Below are 18,837 nucleotides of genomic sequence, written 5' to 3'. Positions count from 1 at the left end.
ACTATGGAAGTGTATTTCTTTTCATCATTAAAACAAAACTTAAAAACCTTTTTTAATTAAATTTAAAATAACATATTTTTAAACCTGTGAGTGAATAATTAATAAACAAACGTCCTACTCATGTGGCCCAAACACAAAGAAGATTGCTTCAAAGAAAACTGTTAACATTTTTTAAGGGTTACAACTGTATTTAAAAACCCACTTTTCAACTTAAATTTTTTTAGACTTTTTAGAATTAAATGATAAAGAAATCCACGTCCATATTATAAATGGTAATTAAAATATCCATCAATGAAAGAAAATGAATTATTGACAGTTGTTCGTATACAAGAATGTATTTATTGGTGTTTCTTTACAGATTATTTTATTCTAACAAATCATGATTCTGAATAATTCTCTGCAAAAAGAAAATGAACATGAAGTTTCCATCATTAGTTTGAGCAAGAAAAGGCACAATCCTCACTCCTGAAGTCGACACGAGACGCTCACTCATGATAAGTCGGGATGTTAAAAAGAAGCAAAACCACGTTTGTCGACCTTTTTAGTTGTCCTGGAAATTTGCTTTTCTCTTCTCCACAAACGCAGTCATGCCTTCTTTACGATCAGCCTGAAAAACATTAGATGAATCAGTCACAAATGTTTAAGAGATTTATATTTTCTTTGTGTTTTATACAACAACAGTAAAATGACTGAAAGAGAAATGAGGATCTAGAGTTGATATTTTTGCTGAAAATGAAAACCTTGGAAATGAATGTTAATGAAATAAAACTGTTTCAAATATATTGATGTAATTTAGTTGTAAATTAAGCTTTAGAAATAAAATTACAAGAACAAATAAAGTTGATCTGTTCCATTAAACTTTTTAATAGAAGGATTTAACATTTCAATTATTTAAATGTTTTTTTAAGCATTGAATCATTTTTAATAATTTAATTCAATAATTTATACATTGAAAGGTTATATACGTTTTTTATTGAATAATCAAATTGAAAAATGTTGCATTTAAAAAATATATTTATTTTTTACGGTTTAATCTTTTTAATTACAATAGTTCAAAACAAATATTATTAGTTCAATGTTTTTTAATTTGAAGCCTTAAATATAAAAAATGTTGGTATAATAATCAAACACCATTTGTAAAAAGTAGAAATCATTCATTTACTTTTTTACTAATACAATTATTTAAAAAAAAATCTTAATCAAACCTTCAATATACAAATTATTGACTTCCATTATTGAAAAAAAACAAACAAAATGCTTTAAGAAAACAACGACATTTCAATATAAAATTAAAAGTTCCATCTTTTCGAAATGTTCAGAAAACACAAACCAGGATTGTTTAGTGGCAACATTAAAGTATAAAAAAACTAAAAGACATAAATTAAATCAATAAAATACATAAAAATAAAAGCGACATTATAATAAAGTTGCATGTAATAATTAATTACATTGAATAATATTCATGACCCGGACAGCAACAGTTAGAACCAGTTCTTGAACCAGGATGTTCTGGGCCAGATCAATATTCAGATGTCACTGATATACTTCCCTTCACACTTCACTTCATAAATCTAAAAGATTTTCATGAAACAACATGGTTTTCTTGTCACTCACTGTGGCGAAGGTTGCGTGGAACAATCTCTTCTCCAGTCGGTTTCCTTCAGCCAGAGTCAGCTCATAAGCTGCAAACAAACAATATTTGTTCACGAGACGAAAATATTTACTGAGACGACGACACGAACCTGCATTAACCGCCTCTTTAGCCATAGCAGACACGATCTTAGAGTGAGCTGCGATCTTCTCTCCACACTTAACGGCCTCGTCCACCAGCTGGTCCACGGGACAGACTTTACTCACCAGACCTGAAGAAGATGAGCACAGCTACAAGATATCACTTCAGCTTTGAACCCAGGTTACAAGAAAAATATTTTTAATAAATTACAGGATGTAAATATGTTGTCAGAAAAAATATGTCTATTAAAAACGGTGTCATGTAATACTGGAGGCTGATTTTTGAATAAATTGTACTTTTATTCTGAAAAAACAATATTAAATGGTTGAATTTAACATTTCAAATGTTGAAACGCCATTTTATTGAAATGTGATTGTGTTTTAACTTGAACTTTGGGTTAAAATGTATTTTAATTAAATTTAAAAAAAACTTAAACACGTAGAATTTTCTAAATTCAATACCGTTTAATTCTTAAACCTTTAAATTCTAATGTAAAAATGCTGTTATAATAGTGAAACCAGACCATACACTTTTGAAACTGCCGTGGTGGATGGACGCGCAAGTGCTTCTACTTCGTCACATGACTGTAAGTAAGTAATTTATTTATATTTATAGAGCACTTTTCCAGACCAGGGTCACAAAGCGCTTAAACAATCAGAGCAATACTCGAAAAAATTATATAATATATATATATACTAAAAAGATCAAGATAACCCCCAGAACAACACAGGAGTTCCAGAAAATCAAGGAAAAGCCTGAACAAATAAAAACGTCTTAAGATGTTTCTTAAAGGAGTCAGTAGACTCCATCAATATATATATATATATATATATATATATATATATATATATATTGATCACGCGGCCCCGGGGAGCGGCGAGGCGGAGGCGGGGGGACGCTGTAGAGCACGCGGCAGCCAGGGCCGCGTGCCACCTTCGTCCCCGAGCCCTTCCAGGCCGACCCAGAGCCGGTCGCGGCGCACCGCCAGGCGGAGGAAGTGCGCTCGGCGGGAGGCCGTCCATATATATATATATATATATATATATATATTTATTATATATAAAATCAAAGTTTAAACAATTGAAATAGTAAATCAAACTAATCAATATTCTTATGTCACCGATATAAAAATTGTTCATGCATGTGTAAACACAATACTAAAATAGAAGACATTGAAACACGTCAATCAAACTTCTGCTCTTTTAACAACATGTTCACAGCTCAAGAGCTCATTGGTGGATCTGGACTCACATGTTCACACAGAACGTACCAGACTGTTTGGCTTCTTGTGCATTAATTCTGTCTCCGGTCAGAACCATCTCCATGGCCAGAGACTTCCCGACAACCCGGGTGAGTCTCTGGGTGCCACCAGACCCTGAGCAAGACAAACATCTCAAGACGTGCCGTGATTGGTCCGCACCGAAGAGGTGGAGTTACCAGGGATGGTTCCGAGAGCGATTTCTGGTTGACCGAACTGAGCCTTCTCTCCGGCGTAGATGATGTCACACATCATGGCGAGCTCACAGCCGCCGCCCAGCTGCAGCAGAAGAAGAAGAAGAAGAAGATCCTCACCGACTGGTCATGGACTCATGGACTGATGAAGCCACTCACAGCAAACCCATTCACGGCGGCGATCACAGGCTTCTTGGACATGGACACTCTGTTCCAGTGAGCCAGGAAGTTCCCCCCGTAGCACTCCTGGAAGGTCCGGTTCTGCATCTCCTTGATGTCGGCTCCAGCTGGAAGTTTATCAGTGGCATCAGAAAATTGAATTTAACATTTCAAATGACTTTGAATTTTTTTATTAAAATTGTATTTGTAGGCTTTGAATTACTTTTGTGTCATAGAATTTAAATATTTCTAAAAAAAAAACGTCATAATTAATAAAAAGAAAAATACTTAACGCAATTCAAAAAATACATTTTCTAAATTCAATACCTTTTCATTTAAAGTCTTTAAATTAAATGATTGTATAATAGTGAACACATGTTAACCCTTGTGTTGTCTCCGAGTCAAGGTGAAAGAGCTCCCTGGCTTGAACAAAGACATATGCAGTGGCGGAGGTCGTTGACCTTGACCCTTTAATCAAACCTTTAAAATGTGAGACTTTAGTTATTACCTTTAATCAAATATTTTCACACAGAGTTTGATATTCTAGTTCCAACCAAGCTACAATTATTGTGCGCTACTACCTTCACCTAGACTTCATTTCATTCGCATTCCTGCCAAACACGTACATTTCCAACAAAAGTATCATCTTTAGATCCTTGTTTCTGTTTCAAAATAAATGTAACTGTTCATTAATAGATAAATATATATAATCAACTTTATTAAACCAGGATCCAAAGAGTAATATAAACAGCTTTGATGTCTTTACTTCCACACAACAGACTCTAACAACATGTGTTTGTGTGTAGAATTAAACATCTGGTCTCACCAGCGAAGGCTCGTTCACTGCCGGTGAGGACGATGGCGCCGACGTCTGCGTCGCCCTCGAAGTCGTCCAGAGCCTGACCCACCTCCCGCATCAGCCCGTCACACAGAGCGTTCAGCGCTTTGGGTCGGTTGAGCTGGATGAAGCCAACGTTCTTTTTCTGTCCTCGCTTCTCCACCACGATGTACTCATACTGACCTGCTGAAGAGAAACAACCAGTCACTGATTAACTCTAGTTCACCTGCAGGCAGGTAGGAGGTCACCTGTGTGAGCTGCTCATAGTCTTTCAACAGACAAGATTTTTTTCAAAACAAGCCTCAAATGTTGCATAATAAACACTTTTACTGCAACTAAAGACTCACATTTATACAATAATAAGACCAGACTAAGACTAAAAGGTGCGTTTGTGGTCACATGAACTTGTCTGTGAAACCATTTCTTATGTAACTAAAGTAATATTAAAGCAGTTTGCTTCAGTTATTTAAACATAATTTATATGGCTATACCATGTCCTGGTAGTCGCTCAGATATTTCGATTGAGATGAATGTACTTTTTAGATACACAAACTGACAAGACCAAACGACTTTGAAGAAAGATTCCGTGATCTTCCGAGTGTTAGCGAACGCATCATCATGTGTTTTGACATTGGGTTGCAAACATGATAGCCGCTTGAAAAACTTACCAGAGCTGCAGAGGCGGGCGGAGGAAAGGAGAAGCGGGGCGGTGTTTGAGCATCTGATGAGCAAAGACGCGCTTCTGCAGAAGAGAGACATGACTGGAGCCTCCACGGACAACTTTGGACAAGAAAGACCCCGGTGTCGCTGCAGCTGACAACTTCCTGTTCACCCTTTCTTCTTTTATGTTTTCCATAATATCCAGGTTACACCTCCATCTAGTGTCTAGAGGGGGAATCGCGCTGAATACAGATTATTTAAAAATACACTATAAGACTAATAGAAGTTATCTTAACTAATAATGACATTGTAAGCTCTTTTTTTTTATCTAATAATACTTAACATTTATATATATATATAGAAAACAATGTACATAATCCACTGTAGTGCATCATTACATAAATAGGTTAAAACATAAAGCAAATATAAGTAATGACACAGAAATAAAAAGGAATTAAAAACTATCATCTAAATCACCATTAAGAGAAGAATATGGACATGATAACCATTCTAAATATTGTAAATCAAACAAAATGTCTATTTATATACAAGTGTGTGGTGCCCGTGAACGCGCCTCTCGCTGTTTGCTACGCGAACGCGCCTGCATCGGCCGTGACGACAGTCAGCATCTCTGCTCTCTGTGGACGCAAATATAAGAAATATCAGCGGAAATATCAGGTAAAACCCGAGTTTATTATAATAACGTGTTTAAACGTGTGGTGCCTGCGGTGTGTTTGTGTTCATTCAGTACGTGTGTCTAGCACAGAAGCTGCTCTAAATATGAAATAATACAAATAATATTAGAAGAAATGACTCCAGACGGTTGTTCTTCCAGCGACGTGTTTAAAAGATGATATCGACGATGAATGTGTCGATAACATCCATCTATCATTCCAATGATCAGTGATGCGGAATGTTATTGACATTTTAACAAAGGCCTAAAACATTATGAACAACGAGCTGCTGCCTGGACAATAGTCTCTCTCTGAGACATCATTTTAATACAAAAACGTTTTTAAAGAAGGTTTTTTGGTTTGCCTTTGTTTGAGAAAGAGTTAATGAACCCGACAGTTAGAGTATTAGCATCATTTCGTAATATGTTAAATCTACATTTCAGTTGTTGAAAATACTTGCATGAAATGTAAGATACATGAATAAATGATATACAAATCAAACATAATTGATCATCTTGTCAAATAGAACTACAAATACACCATAAATATAAGCACTGACAATTCAAATAAACATGCTATGATAAAATAAAAATGATCACACAAATCTGTGTCAAAATCTAACGTTCATCTAGTAGAGGTGTGTATTGTCAAGAATCGATATATCTAATAGACTCAGGAACTCATTCATTCCTCGTGCAATTGGACTGTTTAATTCGAGTTTGGGGGCAGGAGTGGAGTGAAAATGATATTCCATGTTAATCTTTGTATCCTTTGTCTTTGTTATCTTTTCTTTGATCAATGTTCTTTATCATTTGACTGTGTCATCTTGCTCTTTATTTTATAGGAACTTAGTTCTTGGTCTGTATTGCTGTGTGCTGGCTGGATTTTTTTTTTTCCCAAAGGAGACCTCCAGAGGGATCAATAAAGTTTTATCTATCTATCTATATATAGTTATACTGTAGAAACAAGGGTATATTTGTAGTATTGTCGAATACTTGACTCTGGTGTTTACAGGCCACATGACTCTTGACAAAGTCGTAACTGCTTTCAGCTGCTGGAGTCCACTGTATCCTCTCATCCTCATTCATCACCGCATTCTTCCTTTAGCTTCAGAGGATATAATGACTGCTGCCATCTAGAGTCCAGGAGTTTAACTGTAACACAAAAATAAACAAACTCCATACATATATGCACGTTGAATGTAAATAAAACGGATATTTAATCATTTTATCAAAATATAAACCATATAAGAAATATGATGAAAATAAAAAATGATTTTATTCCCTCCAGCAAATCGTCACAGTACTGTTGAATATTTATACGGTGTTGTAATATATCGTGATTTTTCGGTCTATCGATATTTTCTTACCCCCTAACATCAAGTGCAGGTGTCGAAGGGCGCCCCCTCCTGGCTCACCATCAATCATTGTCATGTCCCAGCAGATGATGATGAACCAGGTGATCGCAACATGCTGGACGTTTCTTCTCCTCTCCGCCTTTCTCTCTGAGCCGGTGTTTGCGAAAGGAGGTCGTGGAGGGTCAAGAGGGTCGTCTCGTGGGACGTCCGCCCGCAGCTCCACTGCAGGAGGCCACAGGGGGTCCGGACCGTATGGAGGGACCCGGTCCAGATACAGGTCGGCTGGACGATCGTCGCCCGTCCGGGTGGCAGGAGCGGCAGCTGCGGGAGCCGCCGTGGCTCTGAGCGCGGACAAATGGTACGCCTCCGCTTACCGGCGCAGCAACACGGATGAGGACCTGGACATCTTCAACAGGACCAACTACTTCGATGCTCTCATGTCTGGCTCTCACGAGACTGGGCCGGCCGTCCACCAGCTACTTTCTGCTGCCACTTTCCTTCCAATGTACGGACTCCTGTCAGACCTCCTGCTCATGATGACTTGAGGACACAATAATATTTGAAATATACATTATTTCACCTCCCTGTCTGTCACCAGCACCTGCAGCAATCCACGTCAATCAACCAATCACGTCGAAGTAGCAAAAATCGGAAGTGCTGCTCAGTCCTGAATTCAAATCCTCTTCAAAGCTTCGCTCATCAGCATCACAAAATCTAAGCAAGTCTTTAGATATTTGATATTATATATATATATAGATATTTAGATATTGAGAAACAATGAAGCAGGTTATGACTTGATAGTCATAGTTAAACTAAATTAGAAAAACAAGATTTTATCACTTTTTAAGTTTTTGTCCTCACATATCTTGAATAAGGTTATTTTTATGGTCATTTCAGGTGGATGTGACTCATATTTAGTCCAATTAGAATCAGAAAACATGTATTGCTGTATTTTAAAAACAACAGAGTATCTTTCAACAGCAGACAATTTGAATCAGTTGTCACCACAGTTTATACAGCAGCTCTTGTGAGGAGCTATCAACTAGAATTATTATTATTTTTAAGATAACCTCTATTTATTTATCTGAAATAAAATATTATTTTTCTAAATGATATTTATCTAATAATCATATTTAGAGACTGGTTATGAATAATACAACTAAAGACAAAATAAAGTTGTTAGTTTCTACATGATCTTTGACCTCTTTAGTGCCACATAAATAGTCAAGTGGTTACTTCAAGTCTTCTTTAGACAATAAGAAAATATTTCCTTGAAATTAAACTTGAAAATAATACTTATATTTTTATTTTCTCAGTGGGTGACAAACTTATTTATATACCAACCATGAACGGTTGCACTGGTGCTTCTTTTGTCAATGTCACTCTGAGCCAAAATGCTTTTTAAACTGGTTTAAGAGGAAAACAAATGCAAGTTATAATTAATTATTTCTCAAGCAGCCATCACCACGGACAATCTCTTGTCAATGTGACATTTTCTGCATGTGTCCTTATCTATCAGATTAAAATCCAGACTGTTTCTCACTATAAACCTCTAGATGTTGATCTTAACTTGTGTTTCTGAACAAATTTGATCACATTGTGTTGTTGATTGAGTTGTGGTGATCAATTCTTGTTGCTCCTTGCACTCATCTGATTACACACGCTTCGGGAAATTCACTTGTTTCACATCACTATTCTATTCTATTTTACCGTGCACAGCAAAAACTGAAAGGGTTGTGTTACTTATTGTGATCATTCTTGCACTTTGATATCCAATGAGAAAGTGTCGACCTAAACACAAGTGTAACGCACACAGAAAACTGTTTGCTCATGAACCGTTGACGCTGCAACATTCAACAAAATAGACCATTGAAGTGATAAAATAGATCCATCATGAAGGTTAATTTAACTCTTGTCTACACTTTGAAACCGTGTGTGTATGTGAAGTGTGCGTGTTCGAGCTTGTTTGTATTTGAAGAAATCAATTGCCAACAAACTGCTGCTTGAATCTCCTGGTGGCTGATTCTCAGGAGCGACATACTGTTCCTTCCTTTTTGTATATATTTGTAAAATGACTGTGTTTACAGGGATCATTTATAAATGGACTCAAATGTTCTGATCAATAAAGGCAAGAGTGAAGAACCTGCTCCTGTTTTCATGTCAAGTTCAGAAGATGTTTATAATCAAATTTGCATATTGAGTGTGAGTAATAAGTCACATGGAGGAAGAGCAAAATTCTTGGGTCTGCGGTCGTCTTAGTTTTATTAAAGAGAGATAAATGAACTCCGTGTTCAGTCCAGCAGCACTTGTCCAAGCTCGCCTTTCCTGAAGGCTCGAATGAAGTCATACGCTGCTGCTGAGTAGTTTGGAACAGTGATGGTGATGTTACCTGGTAGAAAAACATCAGAAAAAAACATCAGGAAATGTGTTCTTGACTTCAACATCAAGAAAATCGAGTGGTGAGAGACGATGTTTTATAATGTTTATTTTAAAGGCTCTTATGATTTGTGCTTCATGAGAAACTTTACACATTCTACCCATCCATCCATCCACCTGCTATCTGTTATTCAAGGTCAGGTCGGGGGCAGCAGCTGGATTATAGAGGTTGAGATCTTCCTCTACACTCAAACCTCTTATGAGAATATACTGAGCTGTTCTTGGGTCAAGCAGGAGACATGGGCTCTCCCGTTAGGACATGCCCAGAACACTGACTGAGGGAAGCGTCCAGGATCCTAACAACCTGCCTGAGCCACCCCAACGGACTTCTCTCCAAGTGGAGGCGCAGATGTTCTACTCCGAGTCTCTCCTGAATGACTGAGCTCCTCACCTCATCTCTAAGAGAGAGACAAGACAGAGTAAAGTAATTTGTGCCGCTTTTATCCACCATCTTGTTCTTAAGCTCACAAGGTTTGTGACCGTATATAGAAGCAGGAAGAAAGATAATAAACAGAGAGTTTTGTCTTTTGGCTCAGCTCTTTCATCACCACGACAGATGATACAGAGACATCCATCTTTCCTGATTGGTGAACAAGACCCCACAACACTTTGCTACAACTGGTTAATTGAGATCATGGGTAGAATGAAACATTTGGTGATGTTTTCTTACCCACTCCTGTGATGGCTTTTACTCGCTGGGTCTTCTTGAGGGCGACTGCGATGCGTTTGAGGACGTGCTGGATGTTGTCACTGGGCTCCTCCAGGTTGTATTTCTCTACATACCTGCACAAACATACAAACATGCTTATAAGTGATGGTGACTTTAAGAAAGAAAAGAAGATATCTTACATACCCAAACTTTTCCAGCCTGTTCAGAGAGAAAAGTAAATAGTCTGCAATAATATCTTCGCCCACTAAGTGGTCCAATATTGTCCCTGGAGGTAGAGAGTGTTAGTTTATTAATTATACATACAGATGTTGGTCAACTATTGATTTCACTGACCACACAATGCCAACTTCATGCCAGTCTCCACACTCCGAATCTTTGGAGGCAAGACGCCCGGAGTGTCCAGCAGGTGGATAATGGGTCGATCACAGACCTTTAATAGAGCAAATATTCAGAAGGAAATTCTTTTTTTTAAATCTGTTATTTAAAGCTTTTTTCACTTTTATTTTCGTCAGGACAGCTCTGGTAATACCTGGCTCGCCTCCCACAGGTGACGCTCGACCTGATATGATCCAACAAGTTAATATTTTCACATTGTACGGACAGGAAGTTTGAACATCTATAAATATATGTATTTTTTTCACCTTTTTTCATATTTGTTCTTCGTAACGAGTTGATGAAAGATGATTTTCCTACATTGGGTACTCCAATAACCATCAGACAATAGTCGAACGCCTTAAAAGCACCACAGAGATGAAGACATCAGTTAAAATAAAATATACTTGATACTATTTTCAGTTGTTTTTCTGAAAATTTCAACAAATCTGACCATAGTGAGTGTCTACACCAGAGATATTCAGGTCTTGACCATTAAAGTACTTAAGTATAACTAGTTTAGTATAAACAACGGCAAAGAGATTTGCGTTCTGAGCTTGATCTTCATGATTATTCAGATGACAAAAATAATAAGTGAGTAATATGCACTTATGTATAAATATGCAACCTTTGAGTAATTAACTTCCCCAGAAGACAAGTTTGTAAATGTCCTGACCTCAAATCTGTTGAAGCGCATATTGCTTTCAATAATCCTTGTCACCATCGGTACTACCTGCACAAAAGTATACATTTTAATATTCATTCTAATATTTCAAGAGCCACAACTTTTACCTTTGTTATATTTTCATCTTTCTGCTTGAGACAGTCTGTGAAAATGACGTCCTTCACACCTGTTTTCTCCAGCTTCTTCAAGATTTTCTGATGGAAATCGGGAATTAATTTACTAATGCTTGTGAGTTGACTTCAAGGACGACACATACCTGCTTCTCTGAAACATCTGCCAGGTCCATCTTGTTCAGAATGAGAATGTGTGGTTTGACATCCAGAGTTTCCTGAAAAAGTGGGTTTCTTCCAGAGAATGGTATGTGATTGTTGTTAAAGACAACATCAGGGATGAAAACCAAACATTTAACGATTCTTTAACATAGGAGATGTCGATGTTGGAATATTTCCTAGAAAAATATAAGCATTTGCAGACAATCTAACCAGCTCACCATGAGCTGCTTTTAATAGAGCAATACAGCAGAATTGGATCAATCCACCCAAAACTGAAACTAAGAAGATAAGCTATACACCAAATAAAATCCGTATAATTATAATATTCTTATAATCACATTGAAAATTAAGGAAAAAACAATACATTTCAATGTCTTCACTCAACTCACCTTCTTGCTTTTTATCGAAACAAAAAAAACAAATGATTTATTATCTATAACTTCTTAAAAGGATATTCTGGCATCATGTATTTCTATGACACAGTCCACACTTTTCATATTTGCTCTCATTTGTTTTAATCCTACAAAATAGGAATCAAACATATACATTAATCAGATAGAAACAGGATTTTATTTAAATTTCTCAGTATTTCTATCTTAGCTGTCACCTTTAGCCATGTGTCCGGGGAACCAGTGAGCGACCTCCCGTTCACCGAAGTCAAAGAACGGCCTAAAGTTCAAGCCAAGCAGCGTCCTAAACAGTCTCATGACTGCTTTTTATATTTGTTTTAAAGTAAGACAGATTAATGTTGCATTAATGCGTTTTACAATTATATCTATAGACAAGAGACGACTAGCGGGTATGTTATGTGCATCGTTATTTACATTCCGACTTCACGCAAAGGCTGTCTAGATATTTGGTTCCGCTTACAAAACCTTTCAGGACTCGAATCTCACGTATTTAAATATTACCTTTTTTAAAACAAACTGCCTATTTAACACTTAGAATACCAATGTCTTGTAAGACTATATACGATTTGGAATTTTAAACATGATGCCTGTAAAGACATGAAATAAAACAGTGAACAACAATCACACTACACACGATTATATAATCATAAAAAATGTATTGACATGTGCAAACAGGAGTTGTATTCAAAGATTTGCTACGCTCACTAATATCGTGATAAATAAATGGCCATTACTTATTTTTTTTTGTCTTCTTAAGTACCTGAGATTCCATAAGCATATACAAATATACTTTCAAAAATCATCCATCAATACTTAATCAATTAATAATCAGACATGATCATTATCATAAGGTTAAGAATTAAGAAGAGAGTGTTTTTATTTCTTGTACAGAAAAGATATTTAACTGTTTTAGTTTTATTATCTTTTAAAAATAATCTTTTTTAAATTCATAAACTGCCATAAACCACATTGTGATGCAGATGATTGCAATGATCGGGACATAGCTTTTTGTGACATCATATACCTTGATCTAAACTGAGTTCAGAATGTGGAGGAAGTTATCAGCGACTCCTCAACAGCTCTGTGAAATGATGGCTGTAGAATACAGACCATTTCTTCCCTTGTTCTCTGAACGTTCTTCATATTTGATATAAAGATTTATAAAACATATAAAAATATTTCCGGAATGAGAACAGGCTTTACATTCACAGAAAAACACCAACTAATGAAAGTCTTTACATGGCGTCATAAAGGCGTCTCAGGATATCGTGTTGTGCAAAACAGAAGTCATTTAATTCACCTCTAAATAGTTTGTTTGAATACAACATAAGCACGTTTGTGGACGATTTAAGATCATTTTATACTTCAAATCTATCAACATCATGTCATGAAACTCATTTTCAATTCAGAGTTTAGTTCACAACTTTCCGAGGATCATCAGAGCTTTGCTTTTGGAGGCGGGAGATTGGCAGAGTAGTGATGGAGGAGTCTGTCCGCTTCTCTCCAGCCGCTGAGCAAGGCACCGTGGACGGTGGAGAAGTAACAAGGATGAGTCGCTTCACCAGCAAACAACACCTGCAGAGGCTAAGAGGAATAGTTAGACTCACCAGTGATCACGTGAAATTTGTGGATCATCACTGATCACGTACTTGTGAGGGAGACTTGTTTGTTGGCAGAGGCTCCCTCATGTTCTCCAGGTCCTGATCTGAACAGCCGACTCCAGGGTACGAGTAGGACCCGCAAGTCCACGGGTCGGTAAACCACTGAGATCGTAAGATTCTTCTCGGAGTGATGGTCGGATTTCCTAAACACACAATATCTGTTCAACTCTTCAATATCTTCAGAAGCTGACGACCACCAGACACAGCAACAACCTCTCAGCTGTTCAACTCACCAGTAAACCTGCGGACGAGCTGAGTGACGGCGTCCAAAACCTCCTGATCTGCCAGAGATTCCATATATTCCGACTCTCGTCCAGCGATCCAGCCACACAGAACATGTCCGTACCTGGAGAAGTATAGCGGCACATTTGTTTATTTATTATTCAAAAAAGTCTTCAATAAAAAAAAAAAAGTTACTCTAATCAAAATAATATTTTCAGTCTATAGGAATCTATATATACATTATATAAAATAATACATTTTAAAAAATTTGATTATAAAAAAAATTTGCTTTTATCAAAAATATATTTTTGGTCAAAAGAAAAAATGCTAAAATCGAATAAAATATTATTCTATTAGAAATTATTCAATATTTTTAAATAAAAAGCAAATAAAGATATTTTCAATTAAAGAAAAAAGTAGCTTTTATCTCAAAAAGTCGTTTCACTAAAAATAAACATTATTTATCGTAAGAAAATGTGCTTCAATCAAAGAAATAATTTTAAATAAAAAGAAAATTGTTTCAGTAAAAAAAACCTCAAAAACTTTTGTTAAATTATATATTTTTTCTTTGAATGAAAGTAATCTTTTTTGTCTTTGGGCCATATTATGGATAGAATATCTGTGTATTAATGATTCTACCCCATTTTTTATTTTTATTTTTTGAAATATAAATAGTTTTGAAGTTGTTATTTTTCTTTTTTATTGAATATTAAAGACTTCCCCCATAGAAAACATTTTCTCATAAGCAACACAAAAACAAATTGACATTCTTTAGTGACCTCTCTGTTGGTTTCAGCACTGTGAAGCCAAACAACTTCTTGATCCAGGATCTGTGAATGTCATGAATCTTGTCCACCATGTTGTCCTGAAGCAAGAAGAAACCATGACTCAAACATCTCACATCACAGCAGCTGAGGCTTCGACCGTCACCTCGTCCTCCCACACCAGGTGGATGACCTCACAGTCGGAGTCCCACCACGGCGCCTCAAACTCTACAAAGATCTTGTTGTTGGTTCCGAAGCCGAGTCTCTGGACTGAGTGCAGCTTGTGCAGAGGAAGAGGAGGATGGAAGAACGACGAGTGATGTTTCTTCAGGTAGCCTGACAACACAGAGCAGAGACAGACATTCAAATGACAATCTTTAAAGTAAACATATTTAAGTGAAAAATCAATTTGTGTTGTAAATAATGTTTAACATCAATACACTATATTACATTCACTTTACCAGTACATGTGGAAGTTTTTGTATCTCTCTAAAGGGGGAGAAATATTTTTTTCAAACTGTTGAACATCTTGAAAAAGTACATCTTTAGAAGATAAATGTGGAGGTCAATGACTGACAGGGTCACAAAGCGCTTGAACAATCAAAAACAAGACAAACACAGGAGTCCCATAAAATCAGGGAAAAGCCTGCACAAATAAAAGTGTCTTAAGATGTTTCTTGAAGGAGTCAGTAGATCCATCAAACACAGAGGGAGAGGAAGATCGTTCTAAAGCTTAGGAGCAACAGCCTGAAAAGATTTCTCTCCTCTGGTCCTGAACCGTGTGCGAGGAACCATAAGTAGATTCTGATCCACAGACCTCAGAGCCCGAGCTGGGGTGTAAGGCTGGATCAGATCACTGATGTAAGGAGGAGCCTGACCATGAATAGATCTGAAAGTAAGAACCAGAATTTTAAAATTGATCCTGAAAGAAACTGGAAGCCAGTGAAGAGTTTTAAGGATCAGAATCAGCCAACATCGGATAAATACACTGTTCTGGTTCTCTTGGATCTGTCCTCAGCCTTTGACATGATGAATACAGTCTTGAGTCAAGGGGAACATTTTTTTTTAAATGAAAGGGTGTGTTACAAAATGGGTTATTTATTTAGGGCGACTATAAGAGGAGAGTTTATAGAATCCTACAAAAATATAATAAGTTTAGCATTTAAGCTTTGTTTATACTTTTCACACCTTTGTTTTGCTTGACGGCCCCTCACAACAGCCCCAGAGGTAATGGAGATGCCGACCACTGACCTAGAGGGACGGTGACGATCACATGATCGGCGGTCACCGTGCTTCCATCGCTGCACTTGATCGTCACTGGATCTGAGCTTCTCTCCATGTTGTTCCAGCAGACACGTTGAACTGGTTTGTTGTACGTCACTACACCTTCTGGGAGCTCCGACATCAGGCGATGGATCAGGCCTTCATACCCTCTGCAGAGATGAGACGCAAGTCGTGGATGTTCTTTAGATCAGGATCAGGATCTCAAACCCACCTTGGAAACACACAGTCCAGACCAGGAAGTGCTTTGTAAAGACCAAATGGTCCGAGACCGACTTCATCAAGACTGTTGGCACCGTTCACGCTACATTCTACTTTTAGCATGTTGCTAATGACACATAATCTCAGTCTCCGGACGCCAGCGTCCACATCGGACCACCTGGTCTGCACTCTCTTCTTCACCTGCATGGACAGAGTGTTGTCACTTTCTGTCACACGTTTGTGAAACGCCAGCGTACCTCAGAGCGGACAAAGTCGCCCACACAGGGCAGAGGTTCTCCACCGCCATGACAGAACTCAGCACCTTCCTCCAGGACCTCTGCAAAGATCATCTGAGCAGGGAGCACTTCCTCGACATCTAGCTTGCGACCTGTGTTGTACACAAGAGTCAGCAGACGCTCTGGACCGTCACCAACCAAGTTGTAACACCTGAACTGCTGAAAAAGTTTGGAACCCACGGAGGATGTCCGCTGACATCCATTGCTTGGTTCTCTTTTGTGAGTGCTTCTGGATCCAGAAGTCCATATTTTCGAGCCAAGCAGAACACCGGATTCCCCTCAGAAGGTCCGTGGATCCAGTTCGCTCCGATTTCAATGATTTTGTCTCCTAGATTAGCAAAAGTTGATTATTGTATTAAAGTATATGTCATTAGAATAGTGAATGGTTGAATTTCACATTTCAAATTAATTATTTAATTATATTTATTTCTATATTTAAAAGTTGAATACATTGTTTTAAGAATTGAATTAAAACATGTGAAATTATGGATTTAATGTTCAAATTCCAACAATTCAAAGATAATTGTTTTAACCTGAATATTTTCAAAAATTTGTAGTCTTTTAAAGTCAATATTAAAATGTTGGTATAATATTAACTTTGACCATTAATATTGGAACTATTGGAACTGGAATATCAAACTCTTTGCACTTACATTTTTTTTTCATGCAATTATTCTAAAAACAAAAACAATTCAACCCTTTAATATACAAATAATGGAATTCAAGTTTCAATAAAAACTTTTTACACATTTCCCTGTTTAGAAATAATTGATTTCATTTTTTTTTTTAAACCGACAACATATCAATTAGAATTAAAGAATCAAAGAATCAACGACCCTTGACACCCAAATGTCAGTTTTAATGCATAAAACAACCAAAACAGCTGGAACGACAACAGGAAGTGACGTCAGTCACTTATTTATTGAGTATCAAACTCCACTTATGAACTCATAGTACAATGTTAAATAAAAACTCACCCAGTCGACCAGTTCTTATTCTTCCTCCACTTCTCCGCGTCGCCTCCAGGATGAGGATGTTTGTAAAGCCAGCTTTGACGAGTCTGTGAGCCGCTGCTACTCCAGACACTCCGCATCCTACGATGACGACCTTCACGTCCATGACGTCATCAACATGCAACTCTGACCTCCTCAAACCTCTCAGAAACAAAGCAAAATCTGATTTAATTTAAACCGATATTTCCGTCTTCATAGAGACGCGATGTAAACATTCACGAGCACAACTAGGACACGTATGACGCAGGCGCACAGGCCGTCTGCTGATAGGACCTTGGGCGGAATATAAAAATCAAACAAAGCAACCAGAGTGTACAGCGCCCTCCAGTGGAGAAAAGTTTACACTCAAGTCATTCAACGTTTTAATGTTTTTATCATTTTCTCACATGATGGAGTTTACAGTTGACTCACATGGCAACTAAAATGAATAGAACTAAGTTTATTTTAATTTCATATTTTATTTGCACGTCTATTAAGATATCAAAGAAGAGCCAATTAAAATATGTACAATTGCTACTTTTACGCTGAATTTACGCTCATTTATATGTATAGTTTTGCTATACATTTTAAACCTATACTTTATACATATCTGATATTGTATTTAATAAATAATTTATTTCAATACTTTCTGTATTGAAGAGTTGAATGTGCATAAAAAGATAAATGAATGCATCGAATATTTTCAAAAAGGTTGTACTATTATATCAATGTTTATATTATAAACGCAACCAATAATATTTCATAATGTATGCTTTTGAATAATTAGATTAAGAATATCAAACTATGACCATAAAATAATCATTCATGTTGAAAATATTACTTGTCATTGAAAACAATTCGAACATTTTAATATACAAATTGTACCTTTCAATGTATATATTTTTATATTCAATTATTATCATATACTTTGTTGCTTTAAGTTACTCTTCTACTAGTCTTTTGTCAGGATAATGAACACTTAAATATTTAGTTTAATGTATTTCATTTTATTTAATCGATGAATTACTTAACTTTATTGCATTATTAATTTGTGTAGAATTTTAAGGTAGAATTAGCATATTTGATTGTATTTTATTCCTCTTATTTTGCTCAATTATATTCAGTTCATCCGGATAAAGATCCAGGCTTGGTTACATAATGAGGTTCACAAACAGCAGTTGCTGGGAAAAAAAGAGATTCCAATCTGACCTAAAATGTCTGAGCTCAAGTCAAAAGACTCCCAGTGTGACAGAAGTCCATGTTTAATCAGTTACTTGCTTGTGTTCCACCACAGTCGTCACAACCGGGTCAGAGCTGGAGGTCAAAGATTCCTCAAATACAAAATAACATAACATGTTGCAGAAAGTGTGGGAAAACTGAAGCAACTCTTTTCTCTCCGGATACTCCATTGTATCATGTGGATCTGTTGTACATGAACGGGATCGTGGGAACAATCAGGGTCGCCCGTAGGAACAATGACACGTCGAGGAAGTTCAGGAAATGATCACATGTTGTTGTTGCTGTAGTGAGTTGTGGATCAGAAACGTTTTTATAATGTGTGATATATTACATCAGAAGAAGAGAAAAATGCATGAAAGTAAATCAGTGACTAAGATATTGAAGGGTTGAATTTACCATTTAAATTTTTGAAAAATTACATTTTTAAAAATAAATACATTCAAAGAAATCGAACATTTTCAAAA

The 18,837-nt window shown here is 36.7% G+C and overlaps 4 protein-coding genes across 5 annotated transcripts; 1 reads left to right on the top strand and 3 right to left on the bottom strand.

The window, feature by feature from the left end:
* Positions 1 to 316: 316 nt before the first annotated feature.
* echs1 (enoyl CoA hydratase, short chain, 1, mitochondrial) lies at positions 317 to 5,020 on the bottom strand. Of its 2 annotated transcripts, none has more exons than XM_087802074.1 (8): positions 4,850 to 5,020; positions 4,170 to 4,364; positions 3,344 to 3,471; positions 3,170 to 3,269; positions 3,003 to 3,107; positions 1,743 to 1,862; positions 1,615 to 1,682; positions 317 to 607 (listed from the first exon to the last, which is right to left on the bottom strand). In XM_087802074.1, exons 1-8 carry the CDS (start codon positions 4,938 to 4,940, stop codon positions 542 to 544), a joined length of 873 nt encoding a protein of 290 aa, XP_087658200.1. In that variant the 5' UTR covers positions 4,941 to 5,020; the 3' UTR covers positions 317 to 541. The 2 variants fall into 2 exon arrangements, with proteins under 2 accessions (XP_087658200.1, XP_087658199.1); XM_087802073.1 differs by having other exon boundaries at positions 4,170 to 4,367; positions 4,850 to 5,019.
* A 417-nt stretch (positions 5,021 to 5,437) lies between these two features.
* On the top strand, positions 5,438 to 9,018 carry sprn (shadow of prion protein). The gene is made up of 2 exons (XM_087802072.1): positions 5,438 to 5,519; positions 6,959 to 9,018. Exon 2 carries the CDS (start codon positions 6,959 to 6,961, stop codon positions 7,415 to 7,417), a length of 459 nt encoding a protein of 152 aa, XP_087658198.1. The 5' UTR covers positions 5,438 to 5,519; the 3' UTR covers positions 7,418 to 9,018.
* Positions 9,019 to 9,117: 99 nt separating this feature from the next.
* mtg1 (mitochondrial ribosome-associated GTPase 1) lies at positions 9,118 to 12,860 on the bottom strand. Its single transcript, XM_087802071.1, has 11 exons — positions 11,915 to 12,860; positions 11,763 to 11,827; positions 11,292 to 11,396; positions 11,143 to 11,229; positions 11,027 to 11,083; positions 10,620 to 10,710; positions 10,476 to 10,537; positions 10,312 to 10,408; positions 10,162 to 10,243; positions 9,979 to 10,091; positions 9,118 to 9,261 (listed from the first exon to the last, which is right to left on the bottom strand). The coding sequence occupies exons 1-11, from the start codon at positions 12,012 to 12,014 to the stop codon at positions 9,164 to 9,166; spliced, it is 957 nt and encodes a 318-aa protein (XP_087658197.1). The 5' UTR covers positions 12,015 to 12,860; the 3' UTR covers positions 9,118 to 9,163.
* A 121-nt stretch (positions 12,861 to 12,981) lies between these two features.
* On the bottom strand, positions 12,982 to 17,376 carry paox (polyamine oxidase). Its single transcript, XM_087802070.1, has 10 exons — positions 17,120 to 17,376; positions 16,294 to 16,470; positions 16,104 to 16,234; positions 15,860 to 16,047; positions 15,616 to 15,797; positions 14,531 to 14,700; positions 14,380 to 14,465; positions 13,612 to 13,724; positions 13,367 to 13,521; positions 12,982 to 13,301 (listed from the first exon to the last, which is right to left on the bottom strand). The coding sequence occupies exons 1-10, from the start codon at positions 17,259 to 17,261 to the stop codon at positions 13,155 to 13,157; spliced, it is 1,491 nt and encodes a 496-aa protein (XP_087658196.1). The 5' UTR covers positions 17,262 to 17,376; the 3' UTR covers positions 12,982 to 13,154.
* Between the last annotated feature and the right edge of the window lie 1,461 nt (positions 17,377 to 18,837).

The sequence above is a fragment of the Callionymus lyra genome, chromosome 11, assembly GCF_982586985.1.
Source record: "Callionymus lyra chromosome 11, fCalLyr1.hap1.1, whole genome shotgun sequence".
NCBI classification, from domain to species: Eukaryota; Metazoa; Chordata; class Actinopteri; order Syngnathiformes; family Callionymidae; genus Callionymus; species Callionymus lyra.
This window is presented reverse-complemented; position numbering and strand designations above follow the sequence as displayed.